The sequence below is a fragment of the Cervus elaphus genome, chromosome 12, assembly GCF_910594005.1.
Source record: "Cervus elaphus chromosome 12, mCerEla1.1, whole genome shotgun sequence".
NCBI classification, from domain to species: Eukaryota; Metazoa; Chordata; class Mammalia; order Artiodactyla; family Cervidae; genus Cervus; species Cervus elaphus.
In genome coordinates this window covers 54530918-54552154 of record NC_057826.1, presented here as the reverse complement: position 1 = coordinate 54552154, position 21237 = coordinate 54530918, and the positions used below count along the sequence as shown (strand labels likewise).

At 37.9% G+C, this 21237-nt stretch overlaps 1 protein-coding gene across 13 annotated transcripts in view; it reads left to right on the top strand.

The window, feature by feature from the left end:
• Positions 1-21237, top strand: part of HERC1 (HECT and RLD domain containing E3 ubiquitin protein ligase family member 1) — a 203953-nt gene that overhangs the window by 30390 nt on the left and 152326 nt on the right. For all 13 annotated transcript variants that reach the window (XM_043918891.1, XM_043918896.1, XM_043918893.1 and 10 more), the window contains one exon: positions 16094-17049. In XM_043918891.1, the coding sequence (XP_043774826.1) occupies positions 16120-17049 (930 nt within the window). In that variant the 5' untranslated portion in view covers positions 16094-16119. The remainder of the gene's footprint in view (positions 1-16093; positions 17050-21237) is intronic.

The following is a 21237-nucleotide window of genomic DNA, read 5'->3' as shown; positions in this document are numbered from 1 at the left end:
TGGAAGCTCTCCATACCTGGTCATTTAGGGGTTTTAATAGAGGTTTCATTATTTCATCATCATTGATTAAAGCATTGGCCCATTTGTGATTTAAGTCGATCTCCACCCTTCTCCCCTCCTGGAAGGTGGGGGTTGGGGGCTGAAAGTCTCAACTCTAATTATGGCTTGGGTTTCTGAGGACCTGCCCCCATTCTGAAACTATCTAGGGGCCCCAAGCCACCAGTCATCTTGTTAGCATACAAAAGATACCGCTCCAGTGATTAATTCCAAGGGTTTTAGGAGCTTTGTGCTTGAACGGGACAAAGATCGAGTATCTTCTTTTGTATCATACCTCATGCTCCTGTCCACTTTCCTTGCGTCTTGTATTATTTTGAAACAAATTTCAGATATCATATTCCAAAGGATTTTAAAGCAGAGGAGGGACACAATCAGGTTTGTTTTTTATTTTTATTTTTTTTTAAAGCACCACTCTGGCTAGGAGGCAAAGAAGGGTTAAGAGATTATTTTGCTGGTCCAGATGAGAGATAGTTATAGTTTGGATGAGGGTTGTGACAGTGAAAATGGAGATATATGGATAGATTTGAGAGCCTTTTAGGGGATGATAGTAAGTGCCAAAGTATGCACCCTAGGGTATGTGAAAATTCCAAGATGAAAAAGGGTAAATCTTGCCTACAATCGAGAAACAAAGCAGCCGCTAAGTAGCATGAATTAGTTGGTGTTGTGGAGAGGGTAGGGCATTCATAATGTATTTCTTTGATGAGTTTTTTTCAACTCTACAAACTTTGTTGACTTCAGTACTGCATTAGTAGTTACAGTTGATACATTCTGGTTCCTAAACTGTGGGTGGCCAGTTCATCCTGGAACCTCCTGCTTCTTTGCATTACTTGCATAGCTTTATTCTTAAGGCCATACTTCCAGGCCAATGATGACCAATTTCTGTGTTCTCTTAGTTACAGTGAAGCAGGCTTTTTACTTTTCTGAGCTACGGGTCTGGGCCTTGGTTTCACAGCATCCTCTCTGCTCCTCCCCCATGCAATGTAACATCTACTTTAAAAAAATATATATGTATTTGTTAAGATATATATATATATATGTATATATTTATGTATCAGTTCAGTTCAGTCGCTCAGTCTGACTCTTTGTGACCCCATGAATCGGCAGCACGCCAGGCCTCCCTGTCCATCACAAACTCCCGGAGTTTACTCAAACTCATGCCCATCGAGTCGGTGATGCCATCCAGCCATCTCATCCTCTGTCGTCCCTTTTTCCTCCTGCCCCCAATCCCTCCCAGCATCAGGGTCTATTTATGTGTAAAACATCAAATTTACCATCTTAACGACTTTTAAGTGTACAGTTCAGTGGTATTAAATATATTTGTAATGATGATGACTCTCATCATTGTCCATCTCCATAGCTATTTTTATTTTGTGAAAACTGAAAACTATTCCCATTAAGCAATAACTATTTATCCCCCTTCCTCCAAGCCCCTGACAACCACCATTCTGTTTTCTGTCTCTATGATTTTGACAGTATACTCTTAAGTACATCATATGAATGGAATCATACAGTATTTGTCATCTTGTGACTGGATTATTTCACTTACCATAACATCTTCAAGGTTCATTCATGTTGTAGTATGTGTTAGAATTTCTTTCCTTTTTAAGGCTGAATAATATCCTATTGTATGGATAATACCATGTTTTGTTTATCCATTCATCTGTTGATGGCCGCTAGGTTGCTTCTGTCTTTTAGCTTTTGTGAGTAATGCTGCCATGAACATGTGTTTACAAGTATCTGTTCAAGACCCTGCTTTCAGTTCTTTTGGGTATAACCTAGAAATGGAATTGCTGAATCATATGATAATTCTGTTTGTAATTTTTTGAGGACGCTGTACGGTTTTCTGGGTTTTGCAGGTGGCTCAGTGGTAAAGAATCCACCTGCCAGTGCAGGAGACAAGGGAGATGTGGGCTCACTCCCTGGGTTGGGAAGATCCCTTGGAGGAGGAAATGGCAACCCACTCCATATTCTTTTTTTTTTTTTAAAGATGGCTATAATTTTTTTTTATTTTTTAAATTATGAAAGTATGATAACACGTTTACAGGAGACTTGGAAAATGTAGCACAAAGTTACATATAGTTCCACTATATATTATAATTATTTTTTCAGTAGATAAATTAAGATTTTTAGTTGGAATTTCAATATCAAATCTCAAAAATTAATAAAATGAATAGACATAAAAGTAGAAAGATGTAGGACCTGAAAAGCACCATGAACCAATTCAACATAATTAAGATGTATAAAATTTTCACATAACAGCAGGACACAAATTCTATTCAAGTTCCCATAGACTCTACACCAGGAGACACTACAGCATATCTAGGGACATAAAACAAGGTGCGAAAATTTCATGGTCTCAAAGTATTGAAATCATATAGGGTCTGTTCTCTTATCACTGTGAAATTATGTTGGAAATCAATATCAAAAGATATTTGAAAATAAATCACATATTTTCAAGTGCAATGTGACATTTACCAAGAGAGATCTTTGACAGCCATTGAAAGCTTCAGTGAAGTTCAAGATTGAAAAAAACACAGAGGGTGATTGCAGAGAAGAATATGAAAATGAGAACATAATATCAAGGATATTTTTAGAACCCCATGCATTTGGAAATTAAATATCCACTTTTAAATGATATGACTCCAGTATTACTACCTGGAAAACCCCATGAACAGAGGAACCTGGTGGGCTATAGTCCGCCGGGTTGCAGAGGGTTGGACACAAGAACAGAACTGTTCCCACAGCCCCTGTACTGTCTCACACTCATGCCAGCCGTGCACAGGGGCGCCAGTTTCTCCACAGTGAGGTGGTATCTCATTGTATTAGTAGTTTCGATTTGCCTTACTTAATGATTAGTGATATTGACCTTTTCATTTGCTGATTGGCCATTTGTATATTTTCTTTGAAGAGAGATCTATTCAAGTTCTTTCCCCATTTTGAATTGGGGTTGGCTTATTTTGTTTTGTTACTGCTTTTAAGAAGTTCTCTGTATACCTTGGCTTTTAATCTCTTATCAGATACATGATTTGTAAATATTTTCTTCCATTCTGTGGGTTGCCTTTTTACTCCATTGATACTGTCTTTTGGTGAACAAAATTTAAAAATTTTCATGAAGTCAACTTTGTCTTTTGTTGTTGTTGTTGCTTGTGCCTTTGGTGTCATATCTAGGACTTCAGTGCTAAATGCAGTGTCCTGAAGCTTTTGCCGTATGTTTTCTTCTAAGAGTTGTAGGTCTTACAATAGGTCTTTGATCCATTTGAGTTAATTTTTATATATGGTGTGAGATAAGGGTTCAGTTTCATTCTTTGCGTGTGGATAATCAATTTTCTGAGCACCATTTGTTGAAAAGACTGTCCTTTTCCCATTGAATGTCTTGGCACCCTTGTCAAAAATCATTTGACCATATATGTGAGGGTTTATTTCTGATCTCTAGTCTGTTTTTTGGGCTCTTTGAGGCCCTTTTATTCTGTTCTTTGTTCTTTGTAGCAGCCTTTGAAATCAAGAAGTATAAGTCCTCCAGCTTTATTCTTTCTCAGGATTGTTTTGGCCCTTGAGATTCTGCATGAATTTTAGTATTCAGTTTGTCTATTTTTGCCCAAAAAATGTCCTTAGGATTTTGATAGGAGTTGCATTAAATCTGTAGATCACTTTGCATAGCATTGACATCTTCACAGTGTTAAATCTTCTAATCCAGGTACATTTGAAGTGTTTCTATTTATGTCTTCTTTAATTTCTTTAAGCAATGTTTTATAGTTTTCATTCCCTGATTAAGTTAATTCCTCAGTATTTTATTCTTTTTGATGCTATTATAAATGGAATCATTTCCATAATTTCAGATTGTGGTTAGTTATAGAAATGCAATTGATTTTTGTGTGTATTGACTTTGTGTCCTGCTACTTTGCTGAATTCATCTGTTAGTTCTAACAGTGTGTGTGTGGACTCTAGGATTTTCTGTGTATAAGGTATTATTTGGTAACAGATAATTTGGTTCCCTTTAATTTATTTTTCTTGCCTAATTAATCTGACTAGGACTTCTAAGAATGTGTTGAATAGAAGTAGCAAAAGTGAACATTCTTGCTTCGTTCCTGATCTTAGAGGAAAAGCTTTCAATATTGAAGTATGATGGTCATAGTGGGTTTTCGTATGTGGCCTTTACCTACCTAACTTTTTGAGATAGTTTCCTTCTATTCTTAGTTTGTTAGGTGTTTTTCCCATGAAAAGATGTTGAATTTTATCAAATGCTTTTTCTGAGTTTATTGAGATGATCATGTGGTTTGTTTTCCCGTCATTTGGTTTCACAGCATCTTGAGCCAGACTGGCTCCTAACACCTGCTCACAAGATATTTGACTTCTTTTTGCTCCTCTGCATTTTTAGTGGGGCTTCCCAAGTGGCACAGTGGTAAAGAATATGTCTGCCAGTGCAGGAGATGCAGGAGACACTGGTTCAGTTCTTGGGTCAGGAAGATCCCCTGGAGGAGGAAATGGCAACCCATTCCAGTATTCTTGCCTGGAGAAGCCAATGGACAGAGGAGCCTGGCAGGGCTACTGTCCACAGGGTTACAAAAAATTGGTCATGACTGGGCACACACCCACCTACCCACCACTTTTAGTCTTGTTTACAGTTATCCTTGTTAATTTAAGTACTTACCGTTCTTTGTAGTATTTTATTGTTCCAGTAGCTTCCATCTTCTCTCTTCCCTCAAATTCTATAGTTTCCTTTGCCTTCAAAGCACCTAGTCCCTCAATAACTGACCTCCACTACTATCAATGGAGATCCGAACTTTCTTCCAGGCATCTTCTGGATCATTGCTTCCTTTATATAACTTGTGGCAGAGCACAGTATTTGAGACACACTACAGAAAAGAATTAAAAACAACGTAATAATCCCAGTTTGCAAGGTAGTTCTAAACCAGGAGCCCAGACCTGAAGGTAGTCAGCTCAATAAATCAAAAGATAATCAGGTTATTAGGTGAAATTGCTTCTAACCAATGTGCTTGCTTTTTAATTTTATGTAATTGTTCTACTTCCCCAGAGGCATTTAGCCCTGTGCCACAAGGGATGTTTGCTATTGTACAGATACCTCCTTACTCAGCATGTAGGTAATCAAGCAGTTATCTAAAACTTGAACAGTGGGTTAAGCGACCATTGTTGAGGGAAACTGTGTTGGCTGTGAAGTTAGCTAGCTCTTCTACTTTCAGGGTGAGGTTACAGATTATTTGTTCATTGGTGCTCACTCTGATCCATGGGAAGAAAGTGCTTCTTATGGAGGCAAAGCCAGAATCATTTTTGCTTCCTGGAGGTTCTTGTCTAAGGTGGTTACAAAGGCTTTATGGGACAAACCAGTGAGAGACTTCTGTTTGGTTATGTAGGGAGAATAGGACAGTGAATACAGCAAGGGCATACTGTCCTTGTATTCTCAGATATCAAGGCAACAGAGTCCCTAAGGATAAAGGTCAATCCCCAAATTTCCATGTAAGAAGGTGTAACTAGGGGTGTACTTAAGGCACCTGCAGAAGTGTTAGTATCTGTGGATTCATTTATTGACATAGAGGTGTTAGCATTACTCAACCAAGGCTCAGATGTTACGTTGTTACACACTGAGAGGTTACGTGGGTACATAGATATGTCAATAAGTTTATAAATGACTGTACTTGGATTGGCAACTCCACAGAACCTTTCTTGCAAGTATTCAAAATATCTTGTTTTCCCCTCCCAGGGCTGGGTCAGATTGAAGCAAGGAATAAGTTTAGGCAGGCTTGGCACTCTGACTCTAAAATGGGCTCATGGAACAGTCTGAACTGGCAGCAGCATGTGGAACCTCTGTGAAATTCTGTGAAAATACGTATAAGGTGTACCAATGAATCTTTGTGATTTTGGATAGACTGAGTTTTCTTTGGGGCTTCCCTGGTAGCTCAGATGGTAAAGAATCTGCCTGCAGTGCAGGAGACCCGGGTTTGATCTCTGGGTCGGGAAGATCCCCTGGAAAAGGGAATGGCAGCCCATTCCAATATTCTTGCCTGGAGAATCCCATGGACAGACAGCCTCAGATGTCATCTCCTTCAGATTCTGAACTTTACCTTCAGGTTGGCGGATGTTATGCAGGTCTGGTTGGGGTTTGGTGCCACTTTTAGATGTGACATGGATCCAGGAATCTACTCCCTGATATTCAGTGGCATTCAGTGGCTAGTCAACAGTACCTGATAAGGGGCCCTTCTGCCTTCTTTTGATAATGTATCCTAAGTTCGGTTTGGGGAAGCACTTCCTGCCATACTGTTTTGTTTTCTTTTTCCCCAGTAGTTTATTGACTTGAAATTCATGTAACACACAATTAACCATTTTAAAGTGAATAATTCAGTTGTACTTCACCACGTTGTGCTACCACCATCTCTGTCTAGTTCCAAAACATTTTCATTACTCCATAGTAAAACCTCTTAGCCGTTACACAGTTTTTCCTTATTCTCTCCTCCCACTAGCTTCTGGCAAGAAATGACTTTCTTTTTATCTCTGTGCATTTTCCAGTTTTGGGATATCTCATGTAAAAAGAATCATACAATGTGTGACTTTTTAATGTCTAGCTTTCACTTAGCATAATGTTTACAAGGCTCAGTCATGTTGCAGTAGGTATCATTACCTCATTCCTTTGTATGACTGGATAATATTCCATTCCATTGCATAGATAATACTTTTTGTTTACTCATTCATCTGTCGATGGCACTTGAGTTTCCACTTTTTGACTATTATGAGTAAATATGTTGTGAATTTTCCATACAAGTTTTCCTGTGAATGTATGTTTTCAGTTTTCTTGGTATAGACCTTAGCTTTCATCACATTCTTATGGGGATTCATGGTCTGACAGTAGATTCATAACCAGTGGTTTACATACTGTTGTATTTGTCAAGGAATTAAGTCTGACAGTTACTATGGTTGCCACTCTGTATTTCTTTCATTTCTGCTTCATGTGTTTCATTACTGTGCTCATACATAAAGGTTTGCAACAGTTGTATCTTGATATTGGTTATACTGTTTATTACCAAGAAACTTTTTGTCCCAATTGTTACTTATCATTAAATAGGTAATACTTTCTTGGGGGAGGGTATTGAATTTGCTTGTTAAATTATTACCTTACATTTTATCTTTAAGCTTTATACTTTGTTTTGTTTTACATCTCTCTCTTATGGATAGCATATATATTTTAAATAAGTTTTACTTATTAGATCTTATTGTTATGTATGCTTAATTTATAACAGAGATTATAAATAATGTGCCTGTATTTTGTTTAGATAGCATATAGATTTTTTTTGGGGGGTATCAGTCTTTGTCTTTTTAAAGTACTTTTTAAATTTATTTTTTATTGAAGGAAAATTGCACAATGTTGTGTTGGCTTCTGCTCTACAACAGTGTGAGTCAACCATACGTGTGTCCCTTCCCTCCTGAGCCTCCCCACTCCCGTCCCCCAAGCCCACTCCCCAGGTCCTCACAGATTACCTGGTGGCGGGGCCCCCTGTCTTATGTAGCAACTTATCACTAGCTATGTATTTTACACATGATAGTGTATATATGTCGATGCTACTTTCTCCATTTGTCCCACTCTCTCCTTCCCCTGCTGTGTCCACAAGACTGTTCTCTGCATCTGCGTCTCCATTCTTGCCCTGCAGAGAGGTTCACCAGCACCATTTTTCTAGATTCCATATGTATGCATTAACATACAATATTTGTTTTTCTCTTTGACTTACTTCACTCTGTATAACCAGCTCTAGGTTCATCCAGCTCATGGGAACTGACTCAAATTCCTTCTTTTTTTGTGGCTGAGTAGTATTCCATTGTATTATGTACCATATCTTTATCCATTCATCTGTAGACATCTGGACATGTAGGTTGCTTCCATTTCTTGGTTGTTGTAAATAGTGCTGCAGTGAACATTGGGATACACATGTCCTTTAGAATTGTGGCTTTCTCAGGGTATATGTCCAGTAGTGGGATTGCTGGGTCATATGGTAGATTTATTTCTAGTTTTTTGAAGAATTTCCATACTGTTGTCCCTAATGGATGCATCAGTTTACATTCCTACCAACAAGTGTAGGAGGGTTTCGTTTTCTCCACATCCTCTCCAGCATTTATTGTTTATAGATTTTTTGATGATGGCCATTCTGACTGGTGTGAGGTGATACCTCATTTTAGTTTTGATTTGCATTTCTTTAATAATGGGCGATGTTGAGCATCTTTTCACATGTTTGTTGGCCATCTGTATGTCTTCGGAGAAATGTCCATTAGGTCTTCTGCCCCTTTTTTGATTGGAATGTTTGTTTTTCTAATATGAGCTGTATGAACTGTTTATATGTATAATTTTTTAGAGGTTAATTCTTTGTCAGTTGTTTCTATTGCAATTATTTTCTCCTGAGAGTTGTCTCTTAATCTTGTTTATTGTTTCCTTTGCTCTGAAAAACTTTTAAGTTTAATTAGGTTCCATTTGTTTATTTTTGTTTTTATTTCCATTCTTCTAGGAGATGAGTCAAAGAGGATCTTGCTGTGATTTATGTCACAGAGTGTACTGCCTATGTTTTCCTTTAAGAGCTTTATAGTTTGTGGCCTTACATTTAAGTGTTTAATCCATTTTGAGTTTATTTTTTTGTGTATGGTGGTAGTTCAGTTCTTTTACACATAGCTATCCAGTTTCCCAGCACCACTTATTAAAGAGGCTGTCTTTTCTCCATTGTATGTTCTTGCTTCCTTTGTCAAAGATAAGGTGCCCATGGGTGTGTGGGTTTATCTCTGCACCCGAGGCCTGTGGGGAGTTGCTACAGTCAGGCGTTTCTGTGTGCTCTCCTGTGGGAATTGGCCCTGGGTCACGCGTCCCTCCACAGAGCTGAGCTGTATAGGCTCCTGCAATGGTGTGGGCAGTAAGTAACCTGTATTTTCTCACAGCTTGGTGGCAGATGCTATCTTTGTGGTCTGGACTGCGGTGGACAGTATTTTGTCCCCTGGCTCAGGCACTTGCCTTGGCTTTGGTGGTGACCAGTTGGCTCGGGTTGCCCCCTCTGGGATCGTACATTGCTGTTGTCTCTAGTTCTGCCTTTGGCACTCGTACCAGCTTTGGTGGTGGCTGGGAATATATACCTGTGTGTGTGTGCGCTTAGTTGTTCAGTCATGTCTGACTCTTTGTGACCCCATGGACTGTACCCTGTCAGGCTCCTCTGTCCATGGAATTTCCAGGCAAGAATACTGGAGCGGGTTGCCATATCCTGCTGTAGGTGTTCTTCACCCAGGGACTGAACCTGCCTCTCTTGTGCCTGCTTCATTGGCAGGTGGATTCTTTACTGCTGCACCACCTGGGAAGTAACTGTATCTACCTCTGGGGTTGTGTGGTTCACAGCCGCTACTTATCCCACTTGTGGCATTCACAAGGCGGGTTACTGTGGTCTCTAAGCTCATGGAGTCAGAGGGTCCCTGTGACAATGATCTCTTGCCTCTGGGAGGCACAGGCTTTTCCCTGGACTCCCTCAGCTGTGTTGTATTAGCTCCCTCAGTGTATGTTCATGGCAGTCAACCTGGGTCCTCTCCCTGGGGTCCAACCCCTGAAGCCTGAACCTCAGCACCCAGTCCCCATTCACTTCCGCGGGCGTGCTGGGAAGTACTGTTTTACATCGACCTCTGTGATGAATTCTTTCCATTTTGCCTCCCAAGCACTTGTTGCTGTGCTCCTCTCTGAGATTCTGAAACTCACCGCCCCCCCCCCCCCCCCCCCCCCCGCCCATGAGAGGGTTCCTGAGAGTGTGGAGACCCATGAGAGGGTTCCTGAGAGTGTGGAGACTTTTTCTCCTTCACAACTCTGTCCCTAGGGTGCAGGTCCCTGTCTCAAAATCCTTTGTCTCTTCCTTATCTTTATTTTTTGCCCTGCCTCATTCTGAGGAGATTGGCTTGCCTTTTTGGAAACCAGTGGTCTGCTGCCAGCATTCTGTAGGAGCTGTTTCACATGCAGATGTAAATTTGATGTGTTTCTGGGGAGGAATATGGTCTTTCCATCTTACTCCTCCGCCATGTTGAAAAGTCCCATGTCTTTCGTTTAAATAGATGGGTTTTGCTGATAGTGATGTAGTAGATATGCTTAGTCTTACTGCAGACTTTTTTTTCTGTTTTATCTTTTAATACTTCTTTGCTTTTTTCATTTTTTGTCCCTTTGTTATATGTTTTGCATTTCTTTGATTCATCTCTGTCCTTGCATAATTTGGAAAAGTATAAGAATATCACTGGATAGCAGTAATAATCCAGAGAAGGAAATTGGAAAATTCCATTCATACTAGCACAAAATCAAAAATACTTAAACACTTTATCAAGAAAGGCATAGGACCTATATGGAGAAAATGTAAAATAAGATTGGATCAAATAGAAAGGCATATTATGTTTTTGAGTGGACAAATTATCATGAAAATATATTTAATGAAGTTCAAATTAGAATGTGCTCTGTTGAGAGAGGTAGCATGTAATTGAATACAATAATCTTAGAGGTTAGGGACATGCTTTACCCCATCAGAACATTTATAAAGCTATTGTAATCAAGTCACTGTTGGCGTAAGAATGGCAAGTAGACCAAAATAGAGAATTCAGAAGTAGATCCTGTTAATGGCAAAAGAGTAAATTATTTTGTTGGTTTAGGTTTTCTATTTCCTTAAATAATTTTGTCCACTTGATCCATCTTGTACAGGGAATGGTATTGATATATTCAAGTCTCCCATTATTTGTGTTTCTGTTTCCTTGTAACCCCCATGGTTTTTGCTTTATAAAAGCTGTTGAAATGCTATTTATTTGATTGGTTTAAAAATGTCCAATGCCAGTCTGACTCTTTCGCCTTAAGTTTTAATTTGATCTTTTTGCCTGGAGGTCTTGAGGATTTTACCTACATCTTTCAATTTTACAAGGCCAAAGTATTAGAGTTGATTGTTCTTGGTTAATTTCCTAGGTATCTGTGAGCCCTTATTGTGTTGATTCAGATATTTTTCTATTTCTGGCAAGTTTTCTTGGCTGGTAGCTTTAAAATCAGCTGTTTTTTTGTTTGTTTTGTTTTGCTTTTTTAGGTAGTCCAGTAGTACAAATAGTTGCCCTTATTTGCTTCTCTTCTGTTTCCACTGCTTTCACTAATTTGTGTGTGTGTGAGAGAGAGATTTTAATTCTCATAGTTGTTTCCCCCACCCGCACCCCTTAGTTGTCTTTGCCCTTGCTAACTTATTATTTGTGTCTACTCTTCCTTGGACACTTTATAATTCATTCTTCATTTCCAAGAATTTTGTCTTTTTCTTCCGTTTCTTTCTTGTTGTTCAGTTGCTAAGTTGTGTCCGACTCTTTGTGACACCATAAACTGCAGCACGCCAGGCCTCCCTGCCCTTCATCATCTCCCGGAATTCAGTCAAACTCATGTCCATTGAGTTGGTGATGCCATCCAACCCTCTAATCCTCTGTTGTCCCCTTCTCCTCCTGCCTTCTATCTTTCCCAGCTTTAGTGTCTTCGAATGAGTCGGCTCACTCGTATTAAGTGGCCAAGGTATTGGAGCTACAGCATCAGTCCTTTCAATGAATATTCACGATTGATTTCCTTTAGGATTGACTGGTTTGATCTCCTTGCTGTCCAAGGGACTGTCAAGAGTCTTCTCCAGCACTGCAGTTCGAAAGCATCAATTCTTCAGCACTCAGCCTTCTCTCCTTGTCCCTTACCTTTTCAAAAACTTTTATTTATGTGGTCTTTTTTTATTTTATTTTTCTAATTTCTGAATCAAGATTTTTTATATCCTCAAATGTTTAAATGTGTTTAGTTTTGTTTGAATTGTTAACTTTTATTGTTTTATGCTTTCTTTTTATCAGGAAGATTTCCCTTAGTTGATGTATATGAACTTTCCTGATTTTCTGTAGTAGTTCTTTGTGGACTTTTTTCTTGTTATTTTTACAGTATTGGGCTTTTAAGAAAATAATATTCCTAATTTAATGGCACGCTCTTTTTAAATTTTTAATTAGAGAATAACTGCTTTGCAATGTTGTGTTAGCTTCTGCCATAGAACATGAATTAGCCGTAAGTATACATATGTCCCCTCCCTCTTATACATAATACCTCCGTCCTGCCCCCCACCCCATCCCACCCTCTAGGTTGTCGCAGAGCACGGGATTGAGCTCCCTGTGTTACACAGCAGCTTCCCACTCGCTTATCTGTTTCTTACATATGGTAATGTTTGTGTTTCAGAGCTACTCTCATTTATCCCGCCATCTCCTCCTCCCACCGTGTCCACAAGCCTGTTCTCTATGTCTGCAACACTATTGCTGAATGGAACCCCCTTCTGTCTATACAGCAAAGTCCAAGTACTTTGAAGAATTTGTGTGTGTGTGTGTGTGTGTGTGTGTGTGTGTGTCATTTGTTTCTTTTGTTTGAGAGGAAGCTTTGTTATATCTCCAGTTTTATGGTTCTCTTTTGTCTTGCAGAACCCTAAATATTCACTCCTACTTTTTTTCTTTTACCCTTTACCATCCAGTTGCCAAAGAAATCTTCTTTCGTCTTTTTTGCTTTTTCTCCTCTCTGCATTTCAAGGATTACTCACATAAATCATACCTGTCATTTAAAATTGTACCTGCTCCTTTAAATCATTCCTGACCCTTTAAATGTACTTTGAAATTTCTTTCTTGTAGTTTGTGTTCTGGACACTTGTTCTGTGTTTTCAGATTTAGTGTGGATTTAACCTTTCTGGCAGTCATTCCAGATCATTTTTTAGGCTCCTTCGCTATCCTTGCTCTTCTCTGTCTTCTACAGATTTTCGTAGTCTGCTTTTGCTTGTCCAAAGCCTTGTGGCTGTTTTGAGGTGAGAGTTTGTGCGTTGGGATTGACACTGTTTCTTTTTTTTTACAGTTAATTTGCAATTTTGTCATAATGTATCTTCAAATTATGCTGTAGGTGTAGTTTTGTGTAGAATTTAATTTTTCCTTACTGTTTGGGAAGAAATTTGGGGAGATAATTATGTAATGCCACTGTCCTCAGCTGTTTTGTAAGTCCTGGATTACTTCATAAATGGTAGTGGCATAATTAGCCATCTACATGGAAACAATAAAATTGGAATCCAATTTTATACCATATAGAGCTTATTAAAATGCAAGATGAATGTAAAATTCATGTAAAGACTCATGTGTAAAAACATAAAAATAGACCTCAAGAAAATCCAGGTGAATATCTGGATAATCTATAAGTCATGTGTAAGAGCATGGTGATGTTGGGATGCTCCTTTAACCAAGAATGGAAAGCAGGAGCTATAAAAGAAAAGATGTGTGTATATGCAAAAGGTGGATTTAGAAGAAATATTTGCAGTGTTGAAAACAATGATAAAATGCAAAAACTTTTTACAAATTGACAGGAAAAATAACCCAGTAGAAAAATATGTGACTAGAAGGACGCAAATAAGCATTTCCCAGATGTTAGTAATCTGGGAGATTCAAATTAGAGCAGTGACATAGTCCTTTATAGCAATCAAACTAGCAAAATTAAAAAGAGAAAAATTACCTGTGGCTCACAGGGATGGAGGTAAGTAAGGTACTTTTATATCCTCTGCACAATGTTTAGGTTAATACTTTGCTGAATAAAGTGTAAGGAGGCTTATGGTTTTATTTTCCCTCTCCTAAGTATATACTTTCCAAGTATCTAGTGAAGATAAATAAAGCATAGTAATTATAAGCTTGAAAAGGGAAGTACCATTAGATTTTATATTTAGAATTTGACAGGATGTGTTTAGAAACAGGAAACTCCTTTTAATTAGCCTGGCTTATCTATCACTGGAGCTCGCTCTTTAAGATCTATCTTTATCTTTTTTTTTTTTATTATTATCTTTATCTTGAAAATAAAATGCCCCTCAGTATATGAGGATCTTTCTCTATCACTGTCATGACTACCGTCCTGGGGACTTGCTTGAAAGGCGGGAGTTAGTCTCCACTCCCTTGCAACGTTTTATGATGAAAATTTTCAAACATACAGCAAAGTTGAAAGACTTAAAAATGAATAGGCATATATACTCAACACTGAGGTTCTTTCATTAATACTTTATTATACTTGTTTTGTCATATAGCTTATCCATATGTATGTGTGTATGTGTATATATATATACATATATTTACACATACCCATCAATGCATCTTATAATTTGATGTATTTCAAGATTACTCACATCAGTATATTTCCTCCAAATATATGCTTTTTTAATATGTGTATATCAACTCCATAATATATTTATATCAACTGGAGTTCAGTATTTATTAAGGTAAAATTTACATGCAGTGAAATGTAAAATCTTAAATATATGTTTTTACAAATGCATAAAGCTTTGTAATCCAATATTGCCATCACCTTAGGAAGTTACCTCATGCCATTCCCAGTTTATTCATGCCCTCACCTTCTAGAGGCAGCTGTCATTTAGCATTGAATCTTCTTATGGTTGTGTTTTCTTCTGGGTCAATTTGTAGGAGAGAAATTGTTGGGTCATCAACAAACTAATAATACATGTTTAGTTTTGGAGGCTTCCCAGATGGCACTAATGGTAAACAACCCACCTCCCAATGCAGGAGACTTAGGAGACGTGGGTTTGATCCCTGGGTTGGAAGATCCCATGGAGGAGAGCATGGCAGCCCACTCCAGTATTCTTGCCTGGAGAATTCCATGGACAGAGGAGCCTGGTAGGCTACAGTCCATGGGGTTGCAAAGAGATATGACTAAAGCAGCTTAGCACATACTCATGCATGATTAGTTTTATAAGAAATTACTAGACGTCTTTCTAAGGCAGCTGTTCAGATTTTACATTTCCACAAATGGTTTGTGAGAGTTCTGATTGTTCTGCATCCGTGCTAACCTTTGATTTTGTCAGCCTTATTAATTTTAATCCTTGTGGATGTGTGTTAGTATCTCTATGTTTTTAACTGGCATTTTTCTGATGAATAATGATGTTGAGCACTTGTGCATTTTGGCCATTCACATATCTTTGCTGAAGTTTTGTTCACATCCTCTTTGACAATTTTAAAAATTAGGTTGTCTTTTTATTATTGAATTATAGGAGTCCTTAATTGTGTCTTGGATGATAGTCCTTTACAAGATATATGTCTTGTGAATATTTTATCCAAGCAAACTTAGTTTTTAAGTGTTTTTTGTCAACAAATACTTACTGAGCACTTACCATATGCCAGAATACAACAGTAAACAAAATATATAAAATTCTTGCTGTTTTGGAGTCACTCTGGTTTCTCAATATAGTCAGGGAGACCAGTAAGAAGGCTTCTTCGGTGATCCAAGAGTTGATGACTTAGACTGGAGTTTTAGCAATGGAAGGGTGTGAGAACTATTTCGATTGTTGCTATATTTTGAGAGTAGAGTTGACTAATTGAATTTGGAGTATAAGAGAGGGAGCAGTCAATGATGGCTCCCAAAGTTTTTTAGCCAGAGGAAATGGAAGGATAGGGTTGCCATTTATTGAAGTGAGGAATTCCACAAGAGGAATAGGTTTGGGTGGGTGTGGGGGAAATGTTGGATTGGGAATTCAGTTTTGAATTTGTTTAATTTGAAATGCCTGTTAGGTGTCTATGTATGGAGAGGTCAAATGGACAGTTACATTTATAAGTTTGGAATTCAGAGGAGAGGCCAGGAGATACAAATATGGGGCCCATCTTCATGTAGAAGCCACTGTTATACTGATAGTGGGACCAGAACCCAAAGAGAAAAGGTACATAAATCACTGATTTTTAAAATAAACCTTTTATTTTGTGATAATTTTAGATTTACATTAAAGTTGCAGAGATAGTACAGAGTTCTCATATGCCCTTCACCCATTTCTCCCTAATATTGACATCTTAAATAACCATGGTACATTTATTGAAGCTAAAATACTAACATTGGTACATAACTGTTAACTAAAGTCCAAACTTTGTGTTTCATCAGTTTGAGATTACTAATTGTAATATGTGATGAAAGTTAAGAAGCATTTTCTGAAGTATCTTCATAGGTTTTTGATTGCTTTTTCTTCTCTCTTTATAGAACTAATGGCTGAAGAGTAAATCAATATGGCAACTATGGTTCCACCAGTGAAACTGAAATGGCTTGAACACCTCAACAGCTCCTGGATTACAGAGGACAGTGAATCTATTGCTACAAGAGAGGGGGTTGCTGTTTTATATTCTAAACTGGTCAGCAATAAGGAAGTAGTACCTTTGCCTCAACAAGTTTTGTGCCTCAAAGGACCTCAGCTGCCAGACTTTGAACGGGAGTCTCTTTCAAGCGATGAACAGGACCACTATTTGGATGCCCTTCTTAGCAGTCAGCTAGCACTTGCAAAGATGGTATGTTCAGATTCCCCATTTGCTGGGGCACTTCGAAAACGATTGCTTGTACTCCAGCGTGTCTTCTATGCACTTTCTAATAAATACCACGACAAAGGCAAAGTGAAACAGCAGCAGCATTCTCCGGAGAGCAGCTCTGGTTCAGCAGATGTCCATTCTGTTAGTGAACGTCCTCGGTCAAGCACTGATGCACTTATAGAAATGGGTGTTCGAACTGGTCTAAGTTTATTATTTGCACTTCTGAGACAAAGTTGGATGATGCCTGTGTCGGGACCTGGTCTCAGTCTTTGCAATGACGTTATTCATACTGCAATTGAAGTTGTGAGCTCTTTGCCACCATTATCTTTAGCAAATGAAAGCAAGATTCCACCTATGGGCTTGGATTGCTTATCACAAGTAACAACCTTTCTTAAAGGAGTAACTATTCCCAATTCTGGAGCAGACACTTTAGGTCGTAGATTAGCTTCTGAGTTGCTGCTTGGTTTAGCAGCTCAGCGAGGTTCTTTGCGGTATCTCCTTGAATGGATAGAAATGGCATTGGGGGCTTCAGCAGTTGTAAATTCCATGGAGAAAAGCAAACTACTGTCAAGCCAAGAAGGAATGATCAGCTTTGACTGCTTTATGACTATATTAATGCAGATGAGGCGTTCTTTGGTATGTATTATAAATCTCAGCTTTAAAATTCTTATCTAACAATTTTGGAAAAGGTCAACTCAGCTTTTAATGAATTGGTGGTAACAGTGAATGATTTGAGAATTCTACTGGTGATGTTAGGCTAGTTAAATATTTTACATACTTGGAGTGAAGAACTTTATATGTGTTGACGTGAATATGTAATTTAAGGACAAACTAGTTGGTATTATGTTAAGACTTCTGAATCAGGAGTCAGGATTGTAGTTTAAGTTTTATGGCTTCCTTTGCAAACTTGAGAAATTCATCTAACTTCGCTGTGTTTTAGCAAACTCAAATGTAAAATGAGGGGCCTTGGCTGGTGAGTATGGAGATCTTTTTTTGACCAAAAAATTGCTAATTTCAAGCTTTTCAATTTTTATTAAATATTTACAATATGCTAAGTATTATTCTAGGCCCCAGGGATACAGCAGAGAAAAATGTAGTTTCTTGGATCTCACAGCCTGGTGGGGGAATCAGACAATACATATAAATTTCAGGTAGTGTGAAGTTCTAAGAATTAAAATAAGGGAGGGAAAGGGAATGCAAAATGATGGACTCAAGCAGAGATTGGGGAGGGGATAGGTGTGATATTTTAGTTAATGTGGTCAAGAATGTCGCTGAATTGTGACATTTGAGCAGAGACCTGAATGGAGGGGAGTGATGAACTGAGCGTCCTAGATCTGTAATGAATATGTTCTTGTTCTTGAAGGAATTTAATTACTTGATTATCATAAAGGAACTAACTTTGGATACCATATTAAAGAATAAAGAGTAAAATGCAGTGCAATATGATCAATTTCAAGAATTTCTGAAATTGAAATTTAATGCTTTTTGAAAACAGAATAAAAGTTTGAAATAAGAATACGAATTTGGAATATAAAGATCAAAACACTCATAAATTGACTTAATTTCAGTTGGGTGACATTGATCAGTATTTTTGGTGTCCTTTATCACCAGCTATCATATATCATTTAACAAATTTAGTTTATAAAAATATGATTTATAAATTATGTGTGTATATTTCATGTCTTCCCTCCTGCCAAAAGTGGAGAGCTCTTGGATTAACAGGAATGTTTCATAAAAAACAATTACATTGAATTTACTTTTAAACCAGGGTATTTATATTTTCACCTGACTTATGTTTGTGTTTGAATTGAATAGTAAATATTGGGTCATTTTTTTTACAAATAATTTTATTGGAAGTAAGTACTTGGAGACTCTAGATTATATCTATGAAAATTTGAATTTCTTAATGTTAAATAAAATGTAGACAGGAAAGCATGTGGTGCTTTGCTCCGAATCTGGAATATTGGAAAGGCCCTATGATCTTTATCCAAGGTAGAGACTTAAAGCCAGAGATGCAGTGATCTGAGTAAGAAAGATTTGAGGTAACAGCAGTGAAAGGCATTTAGGCCTCTTGTGGTTTCTTATTGAATATTTAAACATGTATTGCATATCTTTGTTTCTCATTTTATTTTGCAATTCTTAATACTTTCTGGTAATGTTCTCTAAATTTACACCATTTTCAAATATGTGATGCCATTTGATGACCTAAAATAATGTATCTGTTCTTGGTCACGTGTTAATATTTCTGTGAGGAGTTACTTAATTCTTCATTTTACAGTCCCATTTATTTTCCATTGCCTTTGTCATAAAGAAAAGATGTTAATTATTGCACAATCAACTTATATGATTGTATACTTGCCCCTGGGGGATTTCCTTTTTAACCAAAATTCTAAATACCCTGAGTCAGATGCGTTTTCCCCACCTTACCCTCTAAACCTTATCCTGCAATATTGCTCCTTAGTGGGAAGAGGATGCCCAAAGAAAGTAAATTGCTTTTCTCTGTATCTGTTTAGCTTCGTTGTCTTTTAGCATGTTGGAAATGTTTGTATGCATATTTGGTTGTGAGTTTAAATTGGCTCTATAAGCTTAAGAAATCTTCATACTAAATATACTTACTACCTATATAATGAGCTTTAATATTCATTTAATTAACATATAGTATACTATTCCATTCATTTTTTTGGGATTTTTACTTACTACTTCCCAGTACCTGGCATAAGGGAAAAAGAGCTCTAACCTTTGTTGAGTGCCTGCTACCTACCAGGTGCTTTTTACAAGCAGTGTCTCATTCAATTATCTTGTTAATCTGTAAAGAAGATACTATTTACTGTTATCTTAAGGATGAAGAAATTGTGGCGGTTATCCAAAGTTACACACCTATTTGTCAAAAGAGCTGAAAGTACAGCGTGTACTCCTAATTAAGCACGGATGGACCAGGCACTGTGTTAACCAGTTCTTACAACCCCTAGTCTGTCGGCAAAGCCCGTGTTTTTCTCTGACCACTGTGTGCAGCTTTTATACTATTTATGTTAAATTGATTGACTTTTTCCCCCCTGAAGGCCTACCTTAAAGCAGATATAAAATACAATAAACTTATTTTATTGCTGGATTTCCAATTTTCTCTCCACTTGACTTCTTTCATTTCTGGACAGAATGTTGTATTCACCTAGGCAGAAAGGGCCTCCTTTCTTCCCCTCCTAGGCTATACCCTTATGTTATAACTTTCTGTTGGGGCTAGGATACTCCAGATAGCTTTCGTCAGAATTCTGGGTATATTCTGGGGAAGAATCTTATATGTTTGTGTGATTTAGTTTGGCCCTCCGGGAGTCACCACAGGCCTATGTTAGATTGAATTTAATTAAATTTCAGATAGATTTTAGGGAAAAGAGATGGTTATTAACTTGAACTTTGTATTTATTATTCTTTCTTGCACAGTGAGTGATAGGATCTGATGCTCTTGGTCTCCAGAATTCATATTTCTTACACTTTACAGTGTTATCAGTTGTTGTTGGTTGAGAACTCATAAAGTATCTAGAGCCTCTCATGGTACACTGGACCCCATCCTGACCTGATTCTCACTATGTTAAGATTCTCTCTTCATGAGCAGCTGAGATAAAACTTATCCCCAAGCTATTAATAGAAGTTAGAGGGAGAGACACATAACCATCAATTGAGTGCCTGGTATGCTTAGTCACTCAGTTGTGTCCAGCTCTTTGCAACCCTTTGGACTGTAGCCCACCAGTTTCTTCTGTCCATGGGATTTTTCAGGCAAGAATACTGGAATGGATTCTCCAGGGTACCTTCCCCACCCAGGGATCAAACCAGCATCTCTTGTGTCTTCTGCTTTGCTGGCGAATTGTTTACTTGCTGAGTCATTGGGAAACTGGTATAAGGCCTTAAAGAAAAAAAAAAAAAGAGTTCATCCTTAAATTGTATTTACATGTGTGATTCTTACTTAACCTCCACTACCCACACATGCAGTAATTCAGAGGTTTGAGTGCAAACGTGCAAGATAATCATTAACTTATATTTAAAATAAAGAGTAGGGAAATAATGTCACTGTATATCCCCACATCCTAAAAAAATAAACTAAAAATATAAACAGCAATAAAGACATCTTTGGCATTTGACACCACTAGGTATTTACTGTGTGCCAGATATTGCTAGGCTCTGGGTTAAAAAGATGAATAAGAAAAAAAAAAAAAAGATGAATAAGCTTTGTAGCAGCCATGCCTTTATCTAGCTTACAGTTTAAGGAAAGAGAGATGCATAGACATTTAATGTTAATGGTACTGGACTGTAGTAGAAGTCTGCATAGGGACAAGGTCATGGGACATAGGAGGAAGGCTAGAGGGGAAGAGGCTGAAAATGAAGGGTGCCTCAGTTTAGTTGAAAAGTAAGAGTTTGCTTGCAAACATGAGGTTTGTGAGTGGGAGAGCTGAAAAAGTCTTCAGGTGAGAGGTTTAGTGTTCACAGAGTGATGGAGGTGTGGGAGAGCAGGTTTCTGAATGTTCAAGGTGGAATGGGATGAGCTAAGGCTGACAAGCTGGGTGGGGCCATGTATCCCAGGCTGTGGGGTTTTGAGCTTAATTCTGTAGGCAGTGGGGAGTCACTGAAACAATTGGAAGAAGAATAAAACCAGATAGCAAGAACATAAGGAAATATAGTCCATCAAGTCTTAATGTTCTTGTCTGATTATCTTATTAATAAAAAGACAGGTGGGAAAAAAACGAAAAGATACTATGATGGCAGGTAAATAAGAGAAAGGGAATTTAATGAAGACCTGTAAAACCACATATTTTTGTTATTTTAATTTCCCCTGTA